The sequence below is a fragment of the Coptis chinensis genome, chromosome 7 (genome assembly GCF_015680905.1).
Source record: "Coptis chinensis isolate HL-2020 chromosome 7, ASM1568090v1, whole genome shotgun sequence".
NCBI classification, from domain to species: Eukaryota; Viridiplantae; Streptophyta; class Magnoliopsida; order Ranunculales; family Ranunculaceae; genus Coptis; species Coptis chinensis.
In genome coordinates, this window is record NC_141462.1 from 93,664,821 (window position 1) to 93,682,993 (window position 18,173).

Consider the following 18,173-nt stretch of genomic DNA (forward strand, 5'->3'; position numbering starts at 1 on the left):
AATTCAACGGTTTTGGAATGGTTAAATCTTTTGACAGATTCTGACCCTTGAGCCTGCTCTTAATGACACACTAAATCCAAAAAAACATTATATTATAATCCAAAACAAAACTGGTACAGAATCAAGAGAAGCACTATAGCACTATTACACGATACACACAAAAAGTAGCACACTCACGCAGTTCAAAAACTAAAATTGGGCTGGGCTTTGTTTTATTGTCTCCTTGAAATAACACGATCTTAGTTCACCATTCTACATTTCTTTCGAATCTCTCCCTCTGAACCAGTGAGTGGTTTGTTGTCACCCATCTTGATCATGGCTGCGGCGAAATCTACAAAAAAGGTATCAGGACTGTAGGTGTATTTTTTCACTTGGGCATCAGCTGATCCTCCATTGAATAATACTTGATCTGAGTGAAGAAGACCCTTAAGGTTGATCAGATTCTTGTAGTAGTTGTTATCAAAAGAAGTTGGAGTTTGGACGTCTAATGGTGCCAAGTTGTTGTCTCCCGACCCTGTTTTCTTTGGGCAATTTTCTTGCCTTGTCTTAGCAAAAGACTTGTCTATGTTGGTCTCGTTATAAATTCTAGGCCTGAAGGTAGTACACCTGGCTTTTCCGATTGTATGTGAACCTGTTCCAAAATATTATTAGCACGATTGTTTTAAAAAACACTGTTTTAAATAAGTAGACCAGTAGAATTTTGCAGATTCTCAAATTGGCTTTTCCTTTCTGGTTACAACTATGACCTCATAATTAATGATCAAACGTAGCTGACTTGCTTGAAATGACTGGTTCAACATTATTTCTCAATTATTAAGTTGTTTGAGCATATATGTTGGTGTTATTCTGGTGTTATTCTGGTTTATCCAAAAGTTGTAGTTGAGAAAGTGACGATTTATACCAGATAACGCAACCATGTCTTTAGCAGAGAGACCTTGAGCTCGGAAACTTGAGATGAGATTCGTGAGGTTAGAAGTTGGAGGGGGAATGTTACTATCAGCAGCGCCTTGACTAGCATTTCTAGCATCCCTTCTTCCAAGTTTTACATTCCAGGTAGGACCTTCAAGCTGAATTGCGTATCCCATTAATAACATTTTCAGCTAGGGGTACTTAAATTTATAATTCTGAGTTTGATTAAATGCTAAAAACGAAATGCACTTACAATCGCAACAGAATCTCTAGCTGCAATTGCCAAGATATCAGCACAAGAGACTACCTTTGGACACAGCTTCTCTACTGCAGACTTTATATCATCAACGACATTGAATCCCCTCACCGAATTTCGATTGGGAACTGCATTTTTTTCTCCTGTGAAACTCGAGGTGTCGTCAAGCAGTATTGAACCATCACATCCCTAACAATGCATGAGATAATTCAATATATGAAGGGTAACTGAAAATATTATAGCTATGAGAATTTAAAAACCCACTAAAAAAGGTTTATAAATTAAATTGTCAGTCCATGAGAACGATATATATAATATATCTTACAGCTTAGTTCAATGTGTCATGTGTGGACTATCGCTAGTTAATCAATGCAGTTCTAGCAATAGTGTGTACACTTGCCCTTTATTCAACAGGATAGTATATCTATATATGACTGTAAAATATAATACGTACTATATCAAATATATTTTCGGTTATAGTCCTAAAAAAAAGTTAAAATGAGACCAATAATAAGACTACCTATGCATGCATCGACCATATATTGGCCGGAGAACAATGGCTACTTAGATCATCGGCTAGTAAGAAAGTGACTAGTCAAACTTGAGCTATATATTCTTGGTCTATTATGAAGTTATCAACAAAAAGGATACCAACTAATGATGAGCTATCTAGATCGATTAAGGAGACATTTACATTAACAAAGCAATCGTGAAAGTGCAAACGAAGTAGAGAAGCGCCCATTCGAGGTTCATTGGATATTGCAGATTGCACGACAGATCTTATGGCTTTGAAGACATTGGGACAAGATTTTGAGTAGTAAGTAGTTGAGAGTTGAGCATATGAGCTTCCAAAACATAAGGCTAGAACAGTTATTGTGACAATTGCCATGAAAGTCGTAGAAGAAGCCATTTTGCTTATAGTAGTAGTTGTTATGACTTATGAAAGCTACGAGTGTGGCTATGAGAACAAGCAAGGCACTATATATAGAGCTTCTGAAGATCGATCTGTGGCATTGACGGGTTACCTAATCCTGAAGACCATTGCATGGCTCTTAACTATTTCTGATAATCTATGTTTAAAAGAGCCGGATTTGAGATCACAACATGGACCACCAGCAAAAAAAAAAAAAAAAAATTAAACATGAAATGGTCAGATTCATATAGGAATATTATTTGTTGAACATGTTAATTATTCTAATGTATATACAAAATCAAGATCAATTTCGGAGTTTTCACAAAAAACGATTAATAACCATTTTCAGTATACAATGAAGCTATGAATTGATCGGATGTGAATCCGTCAATCAAAGGCCCAAATAGATGGATTTCAATATGATCATTTAGGAAATTTCAACAGTTGGAACAATATAATTTCTACGATTGGAAAGACTTCATTCAATTCACGAAGAGCATACTAGCCAGATTTGTCAACGTAGAGCCTAAAAACCAACTTTATTCTTAGATTATTACAAAACTGAACGTACGTAGGGATGATAATTAGGGGTTTATAGGACCACCATGATATGCAAGGCTATCCATCAAATAGTAAAGGAAGGTTATTGACCTTTTGAAGTCGTTAGGTTTCACTAACTAAACACATTAAATTAATAGTTGCAGATATAGTTATCAACTTATCATCCAAGAATTAACTGTACATCGATAACCAATAATTAGAAAGTGTGATGGTCAAGACATGATTGATGACATCTATAATATTACTCTGTTTGATGAGAAGAAGTTTATCTAAACTTTCGCACGTCTATCTCAATGCACAATCAACGGTGCCCACTGTGATCTCCTAATTAAAATAAGTGCCATATTTTTGTTTTTGGTTTTTGGCTCGCAATGTTCCTAGGAAATACATTAATACTATGCTCTCGATCATTTAATTTATAATAAACTTTTAAGTTCTAAGTACTTTAGTACTTGTTCAATTTCATGGAGGGATTAATAAATATATACAAATCGGGACGGTTGAAAGGTGATCTGCTCTCTTATTTTGTAAACAAATCCCGCCATGCCTCCATGGTACTGGTAAATGAAAGCAAGGTATCAATTTCCATGAGTTTGAAAGCCCACCTTAAGCTTAGCTACCTTCTACATTATGAGAACTAAGCCAAGTGGTCTCAATTTCCATGAGTGAGATCGAAAGTCCACATTAATCTTTAAAACAAGACCTTCTGCATTATGAAACTATACTTTTTTTTTTTTATGGTTATTTATATATGAAACTATACATTGACAATTTGACGTACATTATTGTGAGCTGTTCTTATGTCCATCTCTACATAAAAATGATTTGTTAATACATAATAGTAATAACAGTCCTACACTTCACATGTTAATACAGATTTATTGTCATGAGACAAGAAGATGAGATATTTGAAAAGATTAGGAGGGAAGAAAGTTGAAAAAATTATCTACAAAATATCAACTACGTACAGTACCAAACCCATCAATCCTATGAAGATAAACGATGCTCTTCAGATATTTCAACTCCATTAATTTAAAAAAATTCCTAAAAGCAGGAGTGTAATTAGGAAATTTGATCCAAGTCAATTCGTAGTTTATTTAAATTTCTTAAGTTGTTGGCTGCCTGGCTGGTTGATATGTGATCCAATCGTCTCTTATATATACAATAGATTTGATCAAACTACATTGACTATATTATATTTTTAGACGTTGGCATTCTTCAATCAATCTAATGCTAAACTAACAGAATTTGCCGCCTAAAATAAATTATCCAGGTAAAGCGAGAGCAAAAGGCGTTATAGTCAGTTTAATTTATTTGTTGTACACCTGTTATTTGACATCTACAATGAGAGGTTTGTAAGCAAAAAAAATTAATTTCTCTTTAATGAGTAAAAAAAATGTAATAAAAATGAAGAAACTCGAAGAAACCATATTTGATAGTACAAATCACTAACAAAGATTCGAAGAGGAAAATATTTAGCTGAATTTAAATTAAAACATTTTGTCTTGATCACTCTGATTACGCGTGTCTACACCCCAGTGTCAGATCTTCACATTTCATTACCACACCACCGGACGCGTAACAACACCCGGACTCGTGTCATCCCAAATATCAAACACAGTCATATATGGAAGCAAATAATCTACATCAATCCTGAAGCTCAGTTAACACACCAATCAAGAAGACATTTACTTTGTAACATCAAAAGTAATGACGAATCATCAAGATAACACAAAATATGGATCTACACTTGACAACGGCCAGGAGCAAATAAGGAAAGTTAGCTCAAACATCTATAAGTAGAGAGAGATGAACTACGTAAGGCTTGATTCAAGTTTATCCAAGGAACTTGATACATAGGCAACTCTTATCCCAAGCAAGAGTGCAGCCATTCCCTATCAACCTCAACATTAGGTCGTAGATACAAATCCACACCTCTACATTGGCGCAGTCTTTCGGTTCGTTCCCTTGAGAAAAACACCACATTTCTCAAGCCCACCAAGATGGTTAGAAAACCATCATGGAAGCACAACTACAAGCTCTAGTAGATCAAGTCAAGTTTCTCTACGAATCATTTACCACGCTCCAGCAAGAGAACCAAGCTATGCACGAGCAAACCACCTCCAACACCAACAACCTGGCTCCTGACGCAATTGAAAATAATGCAGTCACATCCCTCACTACAACCACCAATCAACAACTGGAGGATTTCACTCAGCGGTTGAAGAAGTCAAGTGAAAAAGCCCGCGCAGCCCAGATCATACAAAAGATGCTCCAGTCATACAAAGTGTCACCATTCACCACAGAAGTCAGGGACAAACAGCCTCCCACTGACTTTATCCAGCCAAAGTTCCCATTGTACGATGGTAGCTCCTGTCCAGACCATCACATAGCTCGCTTCAGCCAAATCCTAGCGCTCTACAGTGCTCCAGACTATGACTACCTAAAGTGCAAACTCTTTCTAGCCAGCTTGAAGGATGGAGCTATAGACTGGTTCTACACGCTAACTCTTGATTCAATCAACAACTTCGACAAGTTGGCCGAGACGTTCGCAGCAGAGTTCATCCACAACAGGGAGAAATAAGCTGACCTAGACACGCTGTTCCAGCTGAAGCAGGCACACGGCGAGACTATCCGCGCTTTCCTAGGACGTTTCAAAAAGGAATTCCTATCAATGGAACCAGGCCTCAAGGATAGCTTCGCAACCTCTGCATTCACCAACGCCCTTCTAGACGACTCCGACCTAGCAGGATCTCTCATGTGCAACAAGCCAGAATGCCTAGACGACCTGTACCACAAAGTCGACAAGTACATGAAGTACGAAGAATGGATGGCCCAGCACAAAGGCAAGAAGTCCTCACAGTCAGCAACAAACGGGGACTCAAAGAAAGCAACCAGTACTCAGGCAGCAACAAGGGTACCAACTCCCACAAGCCATCGTACACCAAGAGAGAATTCTCCAATTTCTCCAGGACGCCAAGCCATATATCCTGAAAAAGATATATATAACACCTTACTTCAAACCAAACATCAACAAGGTGATCGCCATATCAGGCCGTCCATACTACCACTTCCACAAACTCCACCACCATGACACAGATGAATGTTGGAGCCTAAAGCACTACCTCCAAGACTTAGTCGAAGAGGGAAAGTTGAAAGAGTTTCTGCCAGAAAGCGACCTCAGACATAAACTGAATGTCAACCGGAACAGAAACAGGAGCCATAGTCATGAATGACCTGCACGCAGAATGAGCAGAAGCAGAACAACCCGACGATCTAAATCTTCAGGTCGGTCGAGGTATAACAGGCAACATCACTCCTCCGATCATGACAAGGAAAAGGTAATCCACATGATTACAGACACTTCCAGGGACGAGACCTGGTGCGGAAAAAGCGCCAGCCGCGTAGAACCGCAAAAGAAATCTACCACCTATCCCACAAAGCTGAAGTGATCACTCCTGCCAGCTCTCAATCTACTACCTCAATATCATTCACCGAGGAAGATCTCGACAAGGTGTGCCTACCCTATAATGATGCTCTGGTAGTGCACGTCAAGATCAACGGATGGATAGTCAAGCGGGTTCTAATTGATCCAGGCAGCTCCTGCAACATCATCTTCTACCAAACATACAAGGATATGCACCTACCAGACTCGGTGATGATAAAGTCAAATGCACCACTTTATGAGTTCAATGGAGACCGCACAGATGCCATTGGAGACATCATCCTACCAGTCTCCATTGGAGAAAAAGCTGACATGGTTAAGACCTCAACACGCTTCAATGTGATAGAGGTCAAGTCATCATACATTGCCATCTTAGGACGCAGGTGGATTCACAAGATCTAAGCAGTTCCATCAACTTTACACCAAGTCATGCGGTTCTCCGAACCCCGAGGCATCATGGAGCTTAGAAGCAACCAACTAGAAGCTCACAGATGCAATCAAGTAAGCACAACAACCAACGCCAAAACTCAAGTCGTCTAGACAAACGACATCGCAAAGCTGCAAAATCCTCAAACTTTCAAAATTTCCAAAGATCAACAAATGCACAAGCTCGGGGGAAAGCAAGCGCAAGTCGAGCCAGGAGGGAAAGTCAATTTGGGCACAAATGACGACCCAAAAATTGTTTATGTAGAGGCTGATTTAGACCCCAAGCTCAAGGAGCAACTGTCAATTTTTTATCTCTCAATAAAGGTGTGTTTGCTTGGTCGTATATCGATATGCCTAGAATCGACCCTCAAGTTGCTTGCCACAAATTAAATGTAGATCCAACTATAAAGCCTATCAAACAACGACCTATGAAACTAGCACTCAAATTTAAAAAAGCCACCAATTAAGAGATAGAAAAGCTCAAAAATATTGGATTCATCAGAGAGGTCGAATACCCGACCTGGTTAGCTAACATTGTAGCCATTCTGTCACACCCCAAATTTCCAGAAAATTAAAAATAGAGAATTATCCAAGATATAATTATCTCAATCGTCACCCTATTCAATCATCTGAAAACCCAGGATGAAATGAAACCATAATAACATATTATCAACCACGATATTAAAATCTGAGATCAAATTTAAAACCAAAAGGAACAATCCTTCAATCACATTATTAAATTACAAAAAAAAACTAACCAACTCTATTACATCTGTCTCAAAACAAAACCGTGCACTTCAGAAAAACTTAAACCAGAAGACTCCAAGAGCAACTCCAACTCACGTGTCCTCATCCACTGCACTCCACCATCTATGTTTCCAAGAACACACCCACGTTGCAAAACAAAGCAAACATGGGTCAGCAAATTGAATTTGTTGGTATGAGTAAGACTAAAAATATAAAATAGTATAGCAGTATGTTCAATCTTTCAAATCAAGAAATATACTATTACAATCATTTCAACTTAGAAGACAATTTAGTTCTCGTATTCTCAAAACGGCATGCAGTTTCTTCCCAAGTAAGATTTCAACCCCCAATATACATTTACAAGAAATCTCATATAACAGTATTCATCATTCTCATTTTCCAAAATAACTCACAATATAATTTTCACTTACATTCTACTTATTACATACACATATGATAACTTATTTAAATATGAGTTTGATACACTTTACCTTTAAGTCAGCACGTCATCTTAGGGTAGGACAATATCTCTGCATAAAAAGTTAATAAGTCATATCCTCCTACAAAACAAAGTTAGATTTCCCAAACGTAATCGTTTTCTAGTATACGTCTATTTTACTCTCACTGCAACCATCATAGGTATATATAATCTGACATAATATATCGCCAATATTAACATTTATGTCACACCACCATATCCATTATATCATAATATATCACCAATATTAACTAACATTCATATCACCCCACCATATCCATCATATCACGCTAACCATATTCACATTCCTTCGTAAGAAATTATATGCATAATATCATAATATATCACCAATCATATCTAACAACTCGCTCATACTTAAAGCCAATATTTTTCTTTAAAACCACTCGTCTACATATGAGAATGAGGAATTATATCACAACTAGGGAGTACATGCATCCCTCGTGAGTATCAACTCACACAAACCACATAAATATTTCTCATAAGAAATCATATACATCATATGCAATAACTCCATCACACGTAAAATCAATATTTTACTTTGCTTATTAATTATCTCGTTGACTCATTTATTAAAAGACACAGCCCAACCTTTAGTTTCTACTCCACGATTTGCACTTCACACATTTGCCAAATCACACATATCTGTGTGTCTCACTCACATCGAGTACCACTACAAGACATATGTCCCAAGTGGGGATATTGCCTCCAGGAAATATATCTTCATCTTGTAAACTCGTAACTTGTGAGTCACAACCATCTCTGGGCTTTCCATACACATAATCATAAAGCCTCTTTTGGGCATAACAAAATATCAGATCATTCATGGCACATTCAATGAATACCTTGGGTCATTCCCTCCACATTCAAGAAATACCCATCATAACACTAATAGGTCATTCATGGCATATTCAATGAATACCTTAGGTCATTCTCGCCACATTTAAGGAATTCATACTTACATTCTCGTACACTCAAGGAATACAGTCCACCCGCAAGGCGAATACCTTAGTTCCTCTCTAAGTCAGCTTTACACATGACATCATTAGTCTTAAATATTTCCTTTCATTTCTTTTCATCAAAGAGGCGTGGAGAGATCTAAAAATATGGGCAACACATTAAATTTTCACCGGACACTTTTACACCGGATTTTAACACTCAAGAGTTCTTATTTATTATAATATTTTCGTTACAAAACAAACATCGTCTCAAATAATAGAATCATTACTAAATATTCCAAACACAATAAATAATCAACTCATCTCATTATCAATTATATAAATCATAGATATCAAAAGGTTCAATCAGGAATAATGTATTAGTTAAATGTCTCGTAAATACATTTTGAACAACCACAATTACATACACAATTAAGTACTAATATTGTACACATATAGTTATCACAATAACTAATAACTAATAACTAATATATAATATAATGGCTGGACTTTTGCTCAAAGCTGTCTACGTATCCAAATCTTTCAAGGTTGGAATCAAGCCTTCGTAGTTCTTATCAGCCACATAGTCAAAGTCAAAGAATAATAAAAATTCATGCTTTAAGGTTGCACACTTCATTTCCCTTTCATTCCTCAATTATATATACTAGCAATATGCACGTGCATGCACGTCTTAAGAGCACAAATATGAAATCAGTAAATTTTCATTGATGCTTTAAACTTAAATTAAACATAGGTCAGATGCTGAGTTACATACCCAAATACCCATTTAGCTATACTATGAGCGTTATAATTAGATTTACTTTGAACCCAAAAACTCAAAACCATAAAATCACTTGAAAATACTCTTCAAAAAGCTTTTTGAATGCTATTATAGTGGTCTTCTAATCTCCATGTCGCATCGCTATCCCCATCGCAAAAAAGCTTCATGAGCTTTTTTGGTTATCACCTATTACCACCGTGTGTTGGTCAGATGCAATATTTTTGCTAACAGTTCTGCTAATTCTCCTCCCTTAAACTCTGCTTGCATAGCATTATGACACTTGAACTTGCTGTACATTGCACCTAGAAGTCGTCCATCATGTCCTTTACATAAAGTTGTCGTTGCTCCGCTGTTTGTACCTTAGCATAAGAACCCATCAAAATACATATTGCAGACCAATTACTATATAGTGCTTGCTCATCAATTTCAAATGTGTTTGATATCTCTGACAAATAATCATTAATCAAGCAAAAAAAAAATGCTCATTAAAAATAGACTTGTTATCCGAGTTTATTAAGAGAGATGGCTTAGGTCTACAATATACTAAAGCACTTTGTATCCAAAGTTAGTTAAGTGTGTGCTTACAATACAAATCTTCTAAAATCTTATTGTAGTACTTCTTCCTCTTAATTGAATTGAAAATTAAATTAATTGAAATCGAGAACGGGGAGAAGAGAGCTTACCCGGTTGGTAAGTACAGTGAGAGATGAAACCCTGACTCTTAAGTGATGCAATTTGAGTGTAGAACTGGTAGGTCGGTTGCAAATCACTTAAAGCGTACTCCTGAACTGGGCAATTTAAATAGTAAATTTGGCCTTGCTTGGCTTTTGCCCAGCTTGGCTTCTGTCCAACTGTACATGCAAAGATTTCTGGAACTGCTGGAAGTAATGGATTACAAATTGCACTTGATATAGCTTCAAACACGTCCTCATTAGATCTGTCATCTCCAAATGGAACACAAGCAGATCTTACACTGGCTAGGATGAGGGGCCTACATCAATCATGAATGATCGTACTAATAGATTGTTTAATCAAAATCTCGCAAAGTAGTACCTAAACCCACCAACACTTGCATATTAACTATTCCAACAATCTCCAAATGGCCAATAAGCTTCATCACATACGCTCCGATCGAATCCATCTTGTTTCTGCAGATAAAGGAAATTCAACTTTGGTAAATAATAAACACAATCGATCACATCGCATAATTTACAATTGAGTTCTGAAAATTTAACTACTGATTCACGTTATCTGAGTTGGTCATTTTAATCAGTTTTTGTTTATGGCCCAAGTATCGCTAAAAAGTAGTCTAAAGCCTTAAGGACAAAATATGAGCAAAGCAGTTCTAAAATTCGTGCTCACTTTACTTGGGAGGTCATAATAGTTTGAACTATCAATATTTGTTGGGGTATTAAAGAAAAAAAAGTGAAAAAACGAATATTCTTACAACTCTAAAAATTCTTAAGACACACGAGCTTTCTATAATCCCGCTAATGTTAAGACAAAAGCATTTGGCGCTCTTCATTATCCTCTACTTGGGACTGCATCATTATGACTACTTATTCCCATCTCCTCAAAGCAAGGAGCTCTAGTTCAGATTCAAAAGTAGGCATGTCTTCTTCATGTAAAGTTACCCATGCTTAAATCCCATCACCAATCTTTGTATCCATAACCACAATAAATTTCTCATGAAGCAGACTAAGGACTGACCCATATGGGATTTTACCACTCAAAAAAATCCACTTCATAGTAAGGGCACCTACACCAACCACTAAATGATGAGACCAATGGCTCTGCAGCACAGTATGCACCAAGCTGGTCTCTAAAACAATTAGGAAAAAAAACTCTAAGATCAGGTTGTGCTTTCTTTATATATTCAGCTTCAATCTTCTTGATAGACTCATTCAAACATTGTAACTCTGCAGTCACAATGAGATAACCAAAAGAATGTTGAGACAATGGTGGACTCATCCTATTACGCAACTTCACAAGTAAACTTGTCATAACTAATTTTATCGTCGGTCCAGGTTGTGACTTAGCCAGGTTAGTGATACATCGCAATAAGAGTGCCATCACTGCCTCCATACACGTGTTGGGCTTATCATGTATAACTCACTGGCGGATTCAATTTTAAGAGCAGCTAAGCCAACACGTCAAATACAAAACTCTTACTGACAACTTCTTGATTGCGCTTCCAGTGTGAGGTACCCATAAAGAGGGCATTTATCTAGGAGGGAAGAGCGACTCTTATCGAATTCAACATCGGAGACACAATGGTTTTATCATACACATGACAATTGGCTGCTCACGTATTGGTTACAGTATTAAGAATTGCTACATTAGCAACCTTATGTGATATAGATGATTACACGCGGCAATCACCATTCCACCATATAATCAAATGTGGTAACTTGAACAGCAAATAACTCCATGCCCAAGACTCATTAACATGTATACTGAGTATCTTATTGTTCCACACACTCATTAACATGTATACTAAGTATCTCATTGTTCCACACTCGACAAAACATTTAGTCTTGCTATAATTAAAGAGCAGTATAAAGAACGGTGCTGAAGAAAAACCTTCAAATAAAGAATTACAACCAACAATATTTAAAAGTAATAAAATCTTAGTAGATTGGAAATGAAACAATGAAAGAAACAGGGTAGCATGAACAAATAAAATTTGGGAAAAAAATTAAAACATATAAGAAATATTACCGTTGATCCAAGGAGTGAATCTGAAAATTGAAGAAGCATAAACCTTAGGTGTGGCGACATGAATTTGAAACTTAATCTAGTGGAACCCATAAAAGTGCTACAGTAACTACGCAACACAATTCCGAAGCTTTTGCAAAACCAACTGAATGTTATTACATAAATCTATACCAAAATTAGTTCGTAGTTTTTGCACTAAGGGCTCAGATAAGAATGTTCCCTTTTGTATAATCTTTGAAACTAAAAAAGACATGCTAAATAAAGCTTGGATGTCAAAAGCAATTATATACCAACAAAATAAAAAGTTCAAAGCGACTACAATCTATCAAAGGCAACTATGCAAATAAAAAGACTATAGACAGGAAAAAAAGAAGTGAGACATACCAATTTCAAAAGTAATTTTTCCGCTCCATTTTCTTCTCTCCGTCCTATTGATTTTCTATTCATTTACATCTACCATGGCAATTTCACACTCTCTTGATCATAACACCTACATTAGGAAGGTAAGGGGAGCAAGCATTGGAATACTCCAAGTGACAACTTATTTATAATTATGCATTGATACACTTTATCATTCTTTAAATTTAACAATTACAAAAGCTAAAGTAGGTGCTCACAATGAACTTGAATAAACAAGCATGGAACCTTAAATCAATGCATATGCATCCTTTATGTACGTACCCACAATAGGTTGCATCTGTAAATTACGATCAACCATAATAGTTTTTTTCGTCTAAACAAAAATAAGAAAGTGAACTTTAAAATTTATGGAATTGTTTCCGTTATGTTGATGGGATTGTATTGTTTGTTTTACCTGACCCAAGACATGTTCAAAGTATTTTATGAAAATTGGAAAAATAATGAAAAGTAGAAATAGGAGTTCGAAGCAACATTTTATGGAACATAATAATGAGTGCATTCATCTGGAATGGTTTACTTTGAGTTGAGTTACTGTAAAGGTTAAGCTTAATCGGTACTATTTGAATCATCAATGTTCCCCGGGTGCTTGTTGATTCTCACCAGAATTTCACATGAATTAGGGAATTAGACAAACGTTTTAATTTGAATGTACATAGCAAAGATTAGTTAATTAAAGTTAGAAACTATGGTCTGACATACACATGCAATGAAACTCTACGAAACTATATATAAGAAAGATTTCAATAGCATTTGAAATAGAATTAAACTAACAAAAACGAAGGTACCTTAGTTTGCATTCATAGGTTATCCTCAAGTCCTCAAGTACACCCCAGTGTCTCCAATCATATAAATCCAATAGATTGGTAGGAAAGTCTGTGTTTAATGAGATGGGGAATTAAACACAGTGAGGGCCCTATTAAGAACAACGATTTTGCAGCAAGCGCAGACAATGGAACATGGTCTATTACACTTGACGACTGCCCGAAGCTAACCATGTATCCACAAGTCTTCAAACATGTCAGTGATCCCTGAAAAAACGTACATCCAACATAAGAATCCAAAATCGGTACAATAAACAATTTCGGTCGCGGGTATACACGGAAGCATAGAAAACAATTTCGTTCAATTGTCCTCATGTAGTCATTCGTCAAGTAACACTCAATATGAATGTTTTACAAACATTTTCTTTTTTGGAACATGATAAAGTTCCAATAGATAAGAATAAATACTCACGGGCTAACAGCTCTTCCCAATCTCCCAATATAAAAGTCAATACAGAATGTAAAAGTGGTAGGTCTTTGCCTATTCAAAATCCCTTTTATAGTAACACTAATCAGTTTATTGTCTAAAACACACAGATTGTTTCCATGTATGTTTTCTACAAAGTCTACATCATAATGTATCTTTTATTACAGAGCCTACCTGGAATGTATCTTTTCCTAGAGAGTTGTAGACAACATCAACTCCTTTGCCCGATGTTATCAAAGTGACCCGCAACAACAAAATCCTTTTGAGTGTAGATTATGATGTGGTGACATCCATCTTCTTTGGCTTGAGCTGCCTTCTCTTCTATTGATACAGTTCCAATTACATGGCCAAAGGGCATTTGCCTCTTGGCACAAAAAAGATACTTGACTCCTCTAGTCTGCTTTGCATGAATAAGGACCGTGTGTCCAAATTCTACCTTCATAAACATAAACCACACATCTTAGAACAAAAGACCACTAACTAAACAATCTAGGGAAAACATTTATGAGGAGAGCACTACAAGCAGAAACAATTCATTTTCTTGGGATAAACATCAAACATTACTCATTAGTATGTATGTACCGTAAAATTGTGAAGAAAATTCACTATTCATTTATAGTACGAATTTCCAAACAGGGGAAAATGAAACAATTGGTAAAATAGAAACATATAATATTTATTACATGGTTCTTTTGGGAATGTGTACATTAAAGAATTCATACATTATGTTCCCCATCTAACATCTATCTCTTTTGAAAACATTTGAGGTCTTAAAACCTTAGGTGGACATGTCCTAGTGCTATTAAACTTCATGATTTTCCAATGAGCTCTTGCAATTGAAGTTAAAATAAAGTTTATGGTACCAAATGACTGAAATTATAAACAAACCTTGAAGCATTGGCGAAGTAAGAACCAAGCTGCCATTCCCTTAAGCATGACAGAAGCACCAACAATAGGATCTATAGAAGATGGGACAGACACCACGACACTTGCAGGAAGGATCTGTTCTTCAGTGTATGAACCCATTGGATTTCCCCCATAAGCAACAACATCTCCAACGCTCCTTCCAGTTAATCCAGGACCAACGGCTGTCATCGTCTCAACTGCTTCTCTGCCTGATTAAGGGAAGAGAAAGACCTGTCAACAATTTAATCTCACCCTACACTTTCATTTGCTTTTTATTGTTTTTGCTGCAGACGCATAGTATCCACTCTATAGTTTAGCCTTTTTTTCATTTCAAAAATACAACTTCAACCACCTATGCCAAGACAGATATAATAAAATAAAGTTGAGAAATGCGACAAATTTCTCCTCTCTCAGATCTTGAAAGCCTACAAAACAATGAAAAACAAAAAGGATCTTAAGCAATCTAAATCTCAACATATCAAAAAAAAAAAAACTAAATGAAAGAAGCATCGAGACATCGTGGTACTTTGATTTGGGATTTCTATATAATAAAATTGGTTTTTTTTGTTTGTTCTTGACGAAGAATTGGGATTGTTTTGAACATGTCGCGTTAACTTGAATATTACCATGTACATAATACCTTGTAAATAAATTTTTTTTAAAAAAAAAAAAAAAAAAAAAAAAAAAAAAAAAAAGTCTCATCTCATTCAAAGCATTTGAGCAACCATTGCTAATGAATTCACATTGAGTAGCTCAATTTTCTTCTATGTGATTCTTTCGGGTTTTAATTGAACGATCATAAGAAACCCTACTTATATTTATTCAGTATTTTTCGTACATATTTATGGGATGGTATCCTTTTTTTTCTGTGAGTAGAAAATGCCTTACCACTGGTGCTTGATGGAATTCTCATTGAAAAATCTATTTTCGTGGGCATTTTAGCTAAATCACTATGATCTCGTGAGAAGTGATTTCTTGCCGCAAAGGGTATTTTCATATAAGTTTTATAAACAATCTATTGTAGAGTAGGTATTGAAACTCCTTTTAGTTAAACATTATAAAAATCTAAACATTGAAAGAAAACAAAATATATAATCTTGAAGGTTTTAATAGTCCTCGGTGAGGCTCAAACTCAAACTCAAACTTCATTTCAACATCACAGTATAACAAAACTCGTCCATAAAGAAGGAAGACACGCACAACAAAAATTTGTTGTAACATTGAAATAAAAATATAAATATAAATAGGAAGACGTATTTATATACCTGCCAAAACACACTAACAAAATTATCCAGACCACTGCACTTATCCAATTTGGTACCTTATAGGAAACCCAAGGCTGACACGATAAACAAATAGAACAACGCATATGTGTTATAGGCTTTGTATTTTTACAAAGATGAACAACACAAAATGATAATTCCCTTGTAGATCGGTATCAACTAATTTAATCTGGAGGGTTTTAATCATCATTGTTACAAAACGATAACAAATTGATAGATTTTGAGGCCTTGCAAGGTGTTTTTTTTTATTTATAAGCGCATAAAAACTCATCATTGAGGAGCATCTTTGAACCACCAATAGAACTTCTTTTCATCACTATTTCCCGAAAAAGTACATCGACACTTTTAAATCATCTAGGATGACTAACATATAGCTTACTTGGTTTTAATTAGTATCTGACAAATGTATGCTAAATGTTTGTTTTGGAGATAAACGTATGAAACCATGGTATCATTCAGTTCAAATCCAATGGGTGGTTCGATTCCAATAAAACTAAGAAGAAAAAACAATAGATAACCTTCAAGAATGCTTGCGATAATGATAGAGCGAGAGATAAAGTCAATTTGACTTACCGCCCGAGAAAAACGTAGTAATGTATAAGTCAAGCACGGTTGCTGCCATCCACCTGAGAAAGATTCACACACGTAATCAGACCAAACCAAACATCGGATGTTAAATACATACTCATAACAGATGCAAAATTTTAACAGAGAAAGAGAGGAGAAATTGGATGTACCCATTAAAAAAATTATTTGATAGAGTGCGAGAGGTTTCTACTTACTCAACTGAAATTGGTTTGTGTTTTGTTGATTATGGACTGATTGATCAATTTCTTCTTCTTTTCTTGTTGTGTAATTGGAACCAAGAGAGCACCCAAATCTGAATAGAAGCCGATGAGATTGGAGTGAGAAACTTGACTTTTGTGGCAAAACACAGATTAACAGGATGTTAGGCATGATGATCGCAGCCTCAAATGCCTATCTTCACGGGAAGAATGAAGCTGAAACTGCATATCGACTTATCACTGAAGGATTTGTCGATGCGAGAAACCGGTGGGATCATCTACCAAAGGAAGCCAAGGCAGAGATTGAAGCTTCGTAAGGATTGATAACCGCCTCGCTCAAATACCGCCCGGTCGCGATCAAATCTCTAGCTAAAGCAGAAAAAGGATGTTAAGAAACAAAAAGGCCTACCTGAATTGTCTTGGTGACTGAAGGCTTGGTTGAGACGTTCGATTATTTGTGGGAGAACTCAATTAGAAGAGAGAGAATGATAGGCGATATTATTGCATTTTCTCTGTTTGCAAAATAGGGGAGCCGTAAAGTGGAAGAGAGACGGTTGGTTTGTTGAATTTAATTTCATAAAAGGTAATTATTTGGGCAATCAATGATGGGTAAGTGGCGAACAATTGAATAGGAGCTTATAGTTGATTTCGACCTGAATTTACACATCGTCCTTAAATTACTATATAATCTTGAGGGTATAGAGGGTAGTAAATTATGAGATGACTAAGTAGTCCTTCTTAAAGGCATTGAATAATTGATTTTAATATTTTATTAAGGGCATTTCATGGTAGAAAAAAGGTTGGTCTAATTTAAAGGTCCATGTTAATTATGGTATACTATACTAATATATATATATATATATATATTAAACACAAACTTTAATGTAACATGTCACGTGAGATAACATAAATCTATATTAACATTTAGTGTATATGCAATAATTGTACTTGGAATATAATACAAATGTGAAATTAAGCAATCAAGATTCAAAACACTCGTATGTCTAAGTAAAATCATTTATCTCATTACAATAAGAAAAATTAACTAGAGCTCCCCTAAAAAGAAAACATGGTAAGTTATCTAGTTAATTTGCCAAAACAATAACGTTTCATATAGTCATCCAAATGATACCCCACTTGATTATTTGAAAACTAGGATAGGTATACTTAATTTTTCATGTAGAACTTGAAGTCCCAATGTCATTCTATCTCGGAGTAAAAATAATTCAAAGTTGGTAAAAATCCTAATTTTTAGCAAACTAGATTTCTGACGGACTATCTTCTGAATGACATAATGCTTTCCACAAGTGTCCAAATGCATCGAGACTTTTTGCGTTGAAA

The 18,173-nt window shown here is 35.8% G+C and overlaps 1 protein-coding gene and 1 long non-coding RNA gene across 2 annotated transcripts; both read right to left on the reverse strand.

Moving 5' to 3' along the window:
- Positions 1 to 75: 75 nt before the first annotated feature.
- On the reverse strand, positions 76 to 2,128 carry LOC147490091 (peroxidase 4-like). Its single transcript, XM_086571816.1, has 4 exons — positions 1,860 to 2,128; positions 1,163 to 1,354; positions 902 to 1,067; positions 76 to 631 (listed from the first exon to the last, which is right to left on the reverse strand). Exons 1-4 carry the CDS (start codon positions 2,073 to 2,075, stop codon positions 240 to 242), a joined length of 966 nt encoding a protein of 321 aa, XP_086427942.1. The 5' UTR covers positions 2,076 to 2,128; the 3' UTR covers positions 76 to 239.
- Positions 2,129 to 9,689: 7,561 nt separating this feature from the next.
- Positions 9,690 to 12,669, reverse strand: LOC147490092 (uncharacterized). The gene is made up of 3 exons (XR_015203246.1): positions 12,575 to 12,669; positions 10,156 to 10,620; positions 9,690 to 9,821 (listed from the first exon to the last, which is right to left on the reverse strand). It is a non-coding gene; the product is annotated as an uncharacterized LOC147490092 (long non-coding RNA).
- Positions 12,670 to 18,173: the final 5,504 nt, after the last annotated feature.